Source organism: Plasmodium relictum (assembly GCF_900005765.1).
Source record: "Plasmodium relictum strain SGS1 genome assembly, chromosome: 14".
NCBI classification, from domain to species: Eukaryota; Apicomplexa; class Aconoidasida; order Haemosporida; family Plasmodiidae; genus Plasmodium; species Plasmodium relictum.
This window is the reverse complement of record NC_041692.1, coordinates 1,466,839-1,479,231: the sequence shown is the minus strand read 5'-3', so window position 1 is coordinate 1,479,231 and position 12,393 is coordinate 1,466,839. Positions and strand designations below refer to the sequence as shown.

The 12,393-nt window shown below is 16.7% G+C and overlaps 3 protein-coding genes across 3 annotated transcripts; 2 read left to right on the top strand and 1 right to left on the bottom strand.

Annotated features, from left to right (window-relative positions):
* Positions 1 to 143: 143 nt before the first annotated feature.
* On the bottom strand, positions 144 to 5,067 carry PRELSG_1440700 (isoleucine--tRNA ligase, putative; the record flags this gene model as incomplete). Its single annotated transcript, XM_028679484.1, has 4 exons — positions 144 to 231; positions 344 to 3,666; positions 3,745 to 4,666; positions 4,784 to 5,067. The coding sequence occupies 4 exons, from the start codon at positions 5,065 to 5,067 to the stop codon at positions 144 to 146; spliced, it is 4,617 nt and encodes a 1,538-aa protein (XP_028535193.1).
* Positions 5,068 to 5,450: 383 nt separating this feature from the next.
* PRELSG_1440600 (conserved Plasmodium protein, unknown function) lies at positions 5,451 to 10,766 on the top strand (the record flags this gene model as incomplete). Its single annotated transcript, XM_028679483.1, has 3 exons — positions 5,451 to 8,742; positions 8,997 to 10,437; positions 10,676 to 10,766. The coding sequence occupies 3 exons, from the start codon at positions 5,451 to 5,453 to the stop codon at positions 10,764 to 10,766; spliced, it is 4,824 nt and encodes a 1,607-aa protein (XP_028535192.1).
* An 816-nt stretch (positions 10,767 to 11,582) lies between these two features.
* On the top strand, positions 11,583 to 12,090 carry SF3B6 (splicing factor 3B subunit 6, putative; the record flags this gene model as incomplete). Its single annotated transcript, XM_028679482.1, has 2 exons — positions 11,583 to 11,638; positions 11,817 to 12,090. 2 exons carry the CDS (start codon positions 11,583 to 11,585, stop codon positions 12,088 to 12,090), a joined length of 330 nt encoding a protein of 109 aa, XP_028535191.1.
* Between the last annotated feature and the right edge of the window lie 303 nt (positions 12,091 to 12,393).

Genomic DNA, 12,393 nt, shown 5'->3' with positions numbered 1-12,393 from the left:
ATTTATATATACATAGAAGTTTACATCTATGAATACATTATTTTTTTTTTAATGTAATAATTGGATTTTAATTATTTTAAAAATTTAAATAGTTTTATAAAATTTAAAATAATAAGAAAAGTGTAAAAACTAAAAAAAAAAAATTACTTAAAGTATGTTTTGATAACATCTAAGCATCTTGGGCAAAAAAATTCTCCTTCAAATAAACTCACATTACCATACATCCAACATCTAAAATAAAAAAAGAAAATAAATAAATAAATAAAAGCATAATAAGCGCATTAATTATGAATATATTGAAAATGTATATAGTCAAAATGACACAAAATGCAGTAAAAAATACCTAGAACACTTATTTGATTCCTCTTTTGCTATTCCTATATGAACGTGTGAATAATTTGAATTTTCATCAAAAATTAACATGTCTTGAATATTATTCCCATAACTTTTTTGAAAAAAACAATCCATATTTTGATTTTCATCCTTATGCTTAAAATTTAAAGAAGGTATTTTATATGTTTTATAATTTTTATCTTTGTTTTCTATTTCACTCAAATCGTTGCATATAAAAATATTAGATATGTTGAAGAGAAAACGTAAATCATCATAATTGGTAAAATTTTCCAAAGGATCTGATGTTTTCAAAAATTTCTTTATTAAACTGATTAAATCCTTATTATCAGAATAAATGTAGACTATTGCTTGTAGTGAGTTTGAAAAGTAAAGATTTATTTGTTTATGAATATAATTTTTTATTAAAAACAAAATATCTAAATTAACTTCCTTGTAATTTTTAAATTCCGGAAATTGAAGTAAAAAAATTGATTTAATTTTTTTTTTTTTTCTTAGAATCTGAATATTATAATATATATCTTCACATAAGTGTGGTATTATAGGAGCTAATAATTTTAACAATTCAATTAATATTCTATAAAAAATTTTTTGACAATTTTTTCTACTTATAGAATTTTTTTTATTTATATACAATCTATCTTTACTGTAGTCGATATAAATTGCTAAATCTTTATATATAAAATTCAAAATGTATTTTAGAACCAACTGTAATTTGAGATTTTTGTAGGCACTTATACAATCTTTAATTAAATTATCTTTTTTATATAAAATAAATTTATCCATTATTTGAATATCTCTAAATTTTAATTTCTTATCAGAAAAATTCAAATCGCATATATTATTAAATAAAAATTTAAAAGTATTGTATATTTTTAAGTATATATATTTATTTATATTTTCTAAAATTTCAAAGCTCACAGTTATATTTTTATTAACAAAATTGTAACAACATAACCACAATCTAACAATATCTGCATTAAATCTTTTATTTAATTCGTTGTTTTTTTCTATTGATTTTTTAATTAAATTTTCGTGGGTTGTATTTTTGTCTATTATTTTATGTACGTTTTTATCAACATTTGTTTTCTCCAAATTTTTCTTCACTACTTTAATATTTGTACTTTTATCATTTATATTTTTCCTGGTAACATTTTTTTTAGTTCTTTCTGTTTTATTAAAAACAGGATTTTTACTTTTTTCATTATCAAATTTTAAAAATAGTTCTCTAGGTGTTATAACATTATTTAAACTTTTACTCATTTTAATATTATTTTTGTCAACAACATAATTATGTACAACAACATTTTTAATAGGTAATTTATTAAAAGAATGTTCCATTTTATTTTCTCTTATTGTGTTCAAAGAAAAAAAAATAAAAAAAAAGGATTGAAACCATCCTCTTATTTGATCAATCCCTTCACAACACAAATGTATATTTAAAGAATTTTTAAAAAATTTTTTCTGATTTTTACTTTTTAAAAAAAGTATATCATTCACATTCTGTAATTTAAAGAAGTTATTTTTATTATAGATTTGGTTTATTATACATTTATACATTTTACAAGGGTCAAATATTTTTTTTTTTTCCAATATATCTTTTAACAAATGTTTTTCATTAGAAAAATTAAATCTATTGTTTTTCTTTTTTAATATCTCCTCGTAAATATCATATATGCTAAATGAAAGATTATTATTATTATTATATTTTTTAATGAAAATTATTTTATTTTTTTCTTTTGGATTGAAACTTACATTTTTAAGTGATGAAATAATTTTTTTAAGATAAATATTAAATAAAATATGTCTAAGCATATAAAAAACGTATAAATAAGAGATGGATGAATCAAACCAAACATCCATTATCTGCTTTTTAAAACTTATTTTATGTTCACTATTTAAATTAATATCCTTTAGAGGAATGCTCAATCCCCAATATTTTTGTCGACTTAAACACCATTCTTTTCTATCTTTAATAGTTTTTATCAAACTTTTTTTAGTATGATCATTAATAAATTTTATTTTGTTTATACTTTTAAAAAACATTTTGTTTTTTATTTTTTTTATATCTATATATATTTGTAATAGTGATTTGATTTGAACAGTTGTGTGAGATCTCCAATCAAATGTGTAGGAATGTTCATATGGAAAATAAAAAAGTATATTTTGATAAAATGAATAAAAAAATAATAAATGTATATCTTTTCTATTAATATTTATTTTATTATTTTCTAAGTTACTTAATATGTTCTGTTCACAATTATTTTCATTTTGCTCTATCAAATGGATGTTATTTTTTATATTTTTTACAATAATTCGCTTATATTCTTCTTTCAAATCATCATTCTCATCAATAACGTTTTGATTAATAATATCAAAAGAAAATTTTTTTTTTTTTTTTTCTTTATTTAAAGTTTTATAATTTAATAAATGATTATTGTTATAATTAAGAAAATTGTATATCATATTATTACTACTTATATCACGTAGTCTTTTTTTTAGTTGTAAGTTATTATAATAGTAATCATTTGTCTTCTCTTTTTTTATTTCTGAAAAATGCTTCTCATTTAAATATATTTTTTTTAATTTATTTTTTTTGTAATATAAATTATAATCTATAAATCCATGAGATGGAGACAAGTGAACAATACCTGTACCAAAAAATTCCTTAATTTCATTTTTTGAAACAAAAATAAAATCATTACTTTTCTTATCAATAAAATTTACATATTTGCATGAATGAAAATATTTTCCCTTTAAAGTAGTAATATTTTGTATTCCTACTATTGTTGGTTTTTTGCAATAATATTTTTTTAGATCATTATAAAAATTATCAAAAGATTTATCGCTTATAATAAAAAAGAGACTTTCGGAATTTTCAAAATTTACTTTTACAATTCTATATAAGTATTCTTCATGTATTAACAAACTTTTATTATTAAAAATAGTGTGTATTTGTGTTGTGAAAACTAAAATTTTTATATTAGATATTATTTTATATATTATTTGGCTTTTTAATTTATTAAAATAATCATTATCGTTTTTGTTTAAATCTATATACTCTATAAATGAGTTCAAATTTTGAAAATAAAATTCCATTTCTTCTTCATTAAGCTGAAAAATTTCATTTAATAATTTATTTCCCTTAAATTCTTTTAAAATATATAATAAAAAATGATCACTTACTTTGCTGAAACTATAAAAAAAATAAAAAGAATTGCAAACTCTTTTTTTATATATTATTTCACTATCTGATAAAACGGTTTTTGTTGCATAGCTGTGGTATATAGGTCTGTTGCTTATATAAATGTATTTCTATAAAAAAAAAAAAATAAGAAAAAAAAATAAGAAAAAATTAAAAAAAATTAAAAATTAACAATTCTATGAATTTACATGTTTTAAAAGATTCTGAAAAACCTTATATTGAATATTTTCATATAACTTATAAAAAGTGATGTATGAATAATTCCAGTATCCCCAGATTCCATATGAAATTAAAGATATTAATTGTTCATTTATAAAATAGGAAGAATAACATTTACATAAATTCTTGAAATATTTAACCTTTTTTTCTAATATATTACTCTGAATATCTTTAATTTTATTAAATAAGCTAAGAAGAAAATAATTTTCTTCCTTTTGAGATTCCTTTTTTAATGTACTCAATATGTCTATGTTAAATGTGTTTTCTTTTATGCTTGCCTTTCCTATAGGGTAGGAATTTAAATTTAATTCTTCTATATTGCTTATTTTTAATAGTTTCATTACATTGTATTCAATAGGTAATCCATGAGTGTCAAAACCGTGTATAAGTAAAACAAAAAAATTTTGAAATAAAAGAAATTTTAAATATATATCCTTTATTATCTTATTTAATATATGCCCAATATGTATGTCATTATTTACATAAGGTGGGCCATCATGTATAATTTTTATGTTTTTTATTATTCTCTCATATAATTTTAATATAATTTTTTTTTTATTATTTTTTATATATGTTTCTTTTTTCTTATTATTTTCTATTAATTCTTGAAATTTATTTAAAAAGGTATTATTATTACTTTTTACTAAGATATCATTAGAAATAAATTTCATAACATTTTCTTTTCTTAAATCGGTTACAATTTTTTTATCTTTGATAAATTCATTTATTAATATTTCCTTCTTGTACAAAGCATTTGCTTTATTTTTATCAATTTCATTATTTAATTCGTTTTCTTTGTTGCAATAATTATATATACATCTTTTTATATTTTTTAAATTTCTCTTTTCATATATCTGTTCATTATTCCATATGTTTTGAATAAATATTTGTCTAGTAAAAAAAGTAAAATGAAATAATAAAGATTTTTTCTTATTATATATAAAAAATTATAAAATATTTTCTTTCTTTCTTTTTTTTCTTTTTTTTTTTTAGTGTTTCATTTTTCACCTATCAAAACTATTATATGTAGTTGGCAAATATTGAATAGGCAAATTTAAAGATTCTTTAATTATATCTTTTATATTTTTTTTATTCTCATATATCTTATGTATATATTTAGTTTTACATTTTGTCTGCAAAAAATATAATAAATCTGATTTTTTGCTAAAAATTTGATTCTTGCTTTTATAATTAAAAAAATTGATTTTCTTAACACATATAATGGTATATTTTTCTAATATTATTTCAAGTAATAAAAATAATAATGCTAAGGATTTTACATTTTTAATCATTTTATTATTTTTTCTCATACATATATATGATCTTATGAAGAATTAAACAAACAAAAAAGTAAAAAAAAAAATAAAATAAAGATCATAATTACCTATAGTTTTAGACTATCACATAAAAAAAAAATTATGTACAAATTAATACAAAAAAAAAAAAAAAAATTTAAAAATAAAAAATTGTAAAATAATATGAGCAATTCAGTAAGGCAATATAAAAAAAAATAAAATAAAATAATAACTACCAAAGCATAATTTAATAAAGGAGATGTATCTTTATATAAAAAAATATATAAATTATTATTTTCAATTAAGAAAGAACAAATATTCGAGAAAGATGTGCTCTAAATAAATATAGAAAAATAAGCTTTAAGAAAAATAAAAGAAAAATGATAAACAACGTAAAAAAAATAAAATTCTTAAAAAAAGTAATATATAGAGAAAATAATAAAAAAAAACGTATATACAATTTTAAAACAACTTACAGAAACAACTTATACAATGAAAAAATAACATTATTATATAAAAATAAAGAATTAATACAAATTATAGAATTCTCCAAAAAAGAAAAATCTCTTTTTTTATTTGATAATAATTTAAAAATTAATGAAAATGAAATAAAACATTTTTCACATAAAAAACAAAGTAAATTAGATCAATATGATGATAATTATTTAAAAAAAAGAAATAATGAAAATAATGTAAATTCAGAAAATGTAAAAATTACAAATACAGAAATAATTAGTAATACATATGAAGAAGAAAAAAAGAGAAATAAGAAGATCCTAGTACAGAAAGTTAATGAAAAAAATAATATGCTGATAATGGAAAGCAAAAAGAATTTAAAAAAAAAATTAAATAATATTGAAAATATTTGTGAAATATATAATAATCTTACATATGATAAAAAAAAAGAAGCATCTGGTAAGAAGCATAGAAATTTATATGACATTTCTATAAAAAAAAATTTTAATACTGTCCAAAAATATATGAACACTTTTGAAAAAAATGAAAATAAAAAAAATAAATTAATTATTAAATATGAGATGAATGATGTTAATAATTTAACTATTATCTTAGATAAATGTCAAAAATACAATTATGTAAATTATAATTTATTTGATGATATATGTAATTTTATTAGGAAAAAAGAAAATGTAGAATTTAGAAAATTAATAATAATTAGTAATATTTTTATAAAATTAGACTATTTTAATATTGAGTATTTTAATTATTTATTTTGGGAATTTCTAAATATGTATACAATTCCTAATAGGGATTTAATATCAATGTTTTGTATCTTTTCAAATTTAAAAAATATAAATATGTACAATATTTTATGTTTGTATAAATTTAATTTTATAATTTTGCATAGATTATACTCATTCTCTATATATCAATTATATAATATACTAAACTCTTATTTAAAAATACATAAAAATATAAATAAAATAAAAGAAAACGTAAAAGATTTAAGTGATGGGTATATTATATTTGGAGATAATTCAATTAATAAAAAATATAATAATGACGACAATCAAAATAAAAAAATAAATTCGGAATCCTTCAAAATATTTTATAAAATAAACTTTGAAAACAAGAAAAATAAAAAGAATTCTATAGATTTTATATTCTTTCTTGTTGAATGTTTAAAAAAGAGAAAAGTTGTAATTGAAAATATCAATAGATTGGTAAATATTTATGATTGTTTGAATGTGTTTTTCTTTTCTTATATTAAGGATAAAATAGGATGCTTCTTTTTAAAAAAAATCAAAAGTGAATATATAATATTTAATAGAAAAGAGAGAAAATTTTTATATAAAAAAAGAGATGATATTTTACAAAAGTATCAAAAAGAAAATGAGAATAAGATATATCAAATTGAATGTTCTAAAAAAAATAAATCATATGATAAATACAATAGTAAAAGTAATCTAAATAAAAAAAATATATTAAATGATAATATAAATAATGAAACAAAAAATATATTAAATAGGACAAATTTAAATTCTAATAATTTAAATAATGGTTTTAATAATAAACTGAATGATCATAGCATAAAAAATTCTGAAATTATCCAAATGAAATTAATAAAAAAAATGAAAAAGAAATTAAGTGCACGTATTTTTATACCTTTTATTAAAATTTGTGATCACAATTATTGTAATGATGATAATAATAATAATAATAAATTATTTGATTTTTTTTATTATAATTATAAATATATGAATTTAAAATTCGATGAAAAAAGTCTATTGATAACACTAAGTTGTTTTTCTAAGAAAAGTAAAATTTTAAATGACGAAGTCTTATCTATGTTAACCTTATTAATTGAAAGTAAAATAAATTATTTTAAGTCTGAACAAATAGTAGATATAATGAACAGTTTTTCGAATATTAAAAATAACAAGATCTCAAATAATATTCTAAATTTTTTAATTAGATTTTTATTCAATAATAACAAAATAATATATTTAAAAGATGAACAGATAAAAATTTTATTGAATACATTAATAAAAAAAAAATATTTCATAAATGAAGATGCAGTTCACTTTATATCAAATTTTGTTATGAATCATAAACCCCATTATAAAAATTTAAATAATGCCCATCATTATCTTTTTTTTCATTTTCATTTTAATAAATTAAATAATGATTTCTTAAACTCATTATACTGTTCACTATTAAATAAAAATAATATTAAATTTGAAGAGTTAAATAAAATTTTATCTTCTACTTTAATAATACCTCACAATATCAAGTATCAAAAAGAAATATTTAGATTAATTGATAGTTCTACATTGTCTATTTTGAAAAAAATTTATTTAAAAAATTCCCTTGTTTTAAAAGAATTGAATAATATTGTTGATTTTATTTTCTATTTTAATAGTTTAATAACAAGTAATGTTTTTAAAGATTATTATTGTAACATAAAAAAAAAAAAAATAATTTCGAATAATGAAAAGATTATTTTTATTAATAGTACAAGAAATTATAATGGTGTAAAGAAAAAAAATTATAATGTTATAGAGAACAATAAAAAGAATTATTTATTTTTTTTAGGAAAAAATTATTCAAATAAAAGAAAATTATTAAATTATTATTCTTATAATTCCTATAACCAAATATATTCTTTAGTCTTTTCATTTAATCTGAGAATATTTATTTTAATTAAAAAAATTTTTGAGAAATTTTTAAAATTGGAAAATTCTGTTACTATCAAAAATAGTATTATAATACTTCTTATAAAAGCATTGTCTAATTTGCATGAACTAAAAATAAAGACATTAAAAAAAAAAAAAAGTTATACTTATTTCTGTATAAATAAAAAAATGAAATGTAGAAAAAACAAAATTACAAACAACTATTTTTTAAAAATAATTAATGATATTAATCAAAATATTTTGTTTTTTTTAAGTAAACAAAATGAAGAAAAAATATTTTTTTGTAATTTTTATATGTTGAAAAATAATTATATTTTTAATGATTTGAATGATAAAAAATCCATATATTCATACTTAAAGAACAAAACAGATCAAATAAAGAATAATAAAATTAACATTTATAATATTATATTATTAATGAATTTTTTAAGCTCATATAAAATTGATGAAATAATATTAAAAAAAAGATGCTTAAGAATAAAAGAAAGCAGTGTTTATCAAAATGAAGAAAGAAAAAGTAATAAACTTTAATTTAATATAAAAATATAAAAAGAAATATCTTTTTATTTCTTAATACATAAATGACTAATTTGCATATAAATTTCCATATATATCATATCATATATCATATTACTTTTTATTTTTTTCATTTTTTGATATTTTCTTTTTCTCTCTTAAAAATTATGTATATATACATATATATATATATTATTTATTGTTTATTATTTTTATATTTTTATTGTTTTTTTTTTAATTTAATTTTTTTTTTAGACTTTGATGAAATAGAAAAGAGTTTGATAAACAATTTTCTAAAATGCCAGAAGTCAAAAAGTTTTGAAGAAAAAAGGGAACAATTAATTTCAGTTATTTATAATGAAAAAAAGAGAAAGAAATCAAGTCTAAGAAATGTTATAAAAAAATTTTTTTTAACTTATAAATACAAAGGATGTAATTATTTAGAAAAATTTAAATATAAAAAGAATCTTTATATTAACAAGATTTTCATTAATCTAGAAAGGAAAATGATAAAAAGAAGAATACAAAAATTGGATGATATGATGAAGTTAAATAGTAGTTTTAAAAACATAAATAAATATAATAAATTTTTGATATGTAAATTTCTGAAATCTTGGAAAAAAAAAAAAAAATATTTAATACTGAAGTCTACCAATATGTCAGAATATATAAAACCAAATGATTTAATAGAATTATTATTTAGTACAATTATTATATTTATTAGGCATTTTATAAATAACAATTTTAAGAAAGAAAAATTTTCTATTTATGAAAAATTAATTGTATTTATATTAGATAAGATGATTCTTTTAAAAAAGCCTAAGATAATCAATTTAAGTTATCATTTATATTTTAAGTTTATTTTATGCATCAATTCATTAAAATATGTATTTTTAAAATTATTTCAAAAGTATTTTCATATATTAATGTACTGGAAAAATATAATGTATAAAAATATAGGAAGCAAAAAAACTTTTAAGAATTATTTTGATTATACTCAAAGTGAATTAACAAATCAGAATGAAAAATTAAATTTATTAAGATTATCAATAAATGATAGTGATAAAAAAATTAAAGATTTTCAAGAAAGTAGCTTAATTAATAGAAATAGTCAATTAGAGAATCACAAATCTTCTTATATAAATTTGTTAAATTTTCCATGTATATCCCAAACTATATATAAATATAAATTAAAAAATAATAATTATTCATTTGAAGATGATTATTTTTTTAAAAGTTATAGCCTCTATAGGAACATTGTCCATCACAATATTTATGAAGAATATAGCTATTTACAGAATAGTTCTCATAAACTTTATTTGCATTGTATGCTCTTGATGAGATTAATGAAAAAAAAAAGTGAAAAAAAAAAAAAAAAAAAAAGATTTATAGATAAATTTAAGTCAAAGAAAAAAATGAAAAGTATAATATTCAAAAGTGATTTCAAAATAATTAATGTAAAAAAAATAGAATTATTTCATAATCATTTAATTATGATTGAAGTCAATAAAAGCAATAGAACAGAAACAAAAACCTTCTTTTTTTTTGTATATTCTTATTTTAACTTAATTTCACTTACGAAAAACAGAAAAGATAGAAATCCCATAGAGAGAAATGAGAAAACATTTTTTAAAAGGGAAATGGCTTTAATTTTATTTTTAGTTCAAATTATCTTACGTAGAAAATTTCTAACAGAGTAATAGAAATAAAAAGAAATAAAACATATAACATATGTTATAATAATATATCTTTATAATTTGATTTTATTAATATTAATGATAATATCATTAATGTTATTACTCAATTTTATTTATATGTATATATTGTTTTCATTATTATGGTTATTATTTTTATTGTAAATATAATTACAATTATTTTATTTTTATTATAATTATTATTATCATTATTATTTTTTTATTTTTATAATTTTACAGAATTAATTTGATTCCAATTTGTTCTGAAGAACTAAATGACATTCGAAATAGGAATAATCTTTATTTATATTTAACAAAGTTATTAAGATAAAAAAATAATTAAATTTTTACTTTATTATGATTTTGTTTTTATGTAATATCTTAAAATTTTAAAATCTTTTTAATATACACAAAAATTTTAACATTACATAAAATTAACATTCATTTTTCTTAAATTATTATCATATTTTTAATTCAATTATTCTTTTTTTTTATATTGTTTTTCAATTCTTTAAACTTTTTAATTTTAAAATAAATTTTAAAATTTTATTAATATTTTGTATCGGAAAAAAAAAAATTTATAAATATACATATATATTTTTTGAATTTTAATATATTTGTGTATTTATCTATTTTTATTTTTTATATGTATATTATTATTCATTATAGATTATGTATTTTGCATTATTAATATATATATATATTTTTTATTAATCTAGATTTTATTATACTTTTTTTTTTTTAATTACATAAAATTTATTATTATTATTTTTTTTTTTTAGTATAAAAGTTTTATTTTTGATATAGCTATTCAATTTTTTTTTTTCAAATTTTGATATATTTTGTCAAGAAATGAAATAAAAACATTAAAATTAAAATTTATTTCTAAATTTATACATTTTAGTAATATATTTAAATAAAATTTCTTTTTTTTTTTATATAATTTAAAATATTAAACCTTAAAAGAAAAATAAATTTATTATTGTTAGGTTTTTTTAAATATTTAAAATTCTCTGATGTAAATGTTTTGATTAGAGAATTATATATAAGGTTTTTTTTTTTTTTTATTTTATCCTATGATTTCATAATTTCTTAATTCTTTAGCTTTTTGTAATTTAAACTTTTTTTTTTTTAAAATAAATTTTCAATGTCTAGGAGAAGTATTCGTTTACCCCCGGAAGTTAGTAGAATTCTATATGTTAGGTAGCTTCTACTTTTTATTTATATGATATCAAAATATTATTAAATAAATATATTAATGTATTTTTATATAAAAATGTTAAATAAATATATTTATATATATATATGGCATTGCAAAAAAATATATAAATTAAATGTTATAAAAGTATATAAATTATTTTATATTTGATTTCTTTTTTAGAAATTTACCTTATAAGATATCAGCTGATGAATTGTATGATATTTTTGGGAAATATGGTACTGTTAGGCAAATAAGAAAAGGAAATTCTGAAGGAACGAAAGGAACATCTTTTGTTGTTTATGATGATATATACGATGCAAAGAATGCTTTAGATCATTTATCGGGTTTTAATGTTGCAGGCAGATATTTGGTAGTTTTGTATTATGACCCAGTGAAGGCTCAAAAAAAAAAGGAATTAAAAGAAAAATTAAAAAATGAAAAAGAATCCTTATAATATTTTAATTAAAGTTAAGAAATTTTATAAATTATTATGTTAAATTTAAAAAAAGAAAAAAAAAAAAAAAAAAAAACAACAAATAAAGAAAACTGAGAGAGTTAAGTTTTTTCACAATTTATACAGAGTATGGTTAAAAAAATTAAATAAAAATACATCTATTTTTCTTAATTTAAGATTATAATACTATCCCATATTATAAATTCTATTAAGGAAGTGTGCATTATGAATAAGTATAAAAATGTATTTACATTATTTTAAAGAAAAAAAAATAAAATAAATATCAAAAAATTTATAGGAAAA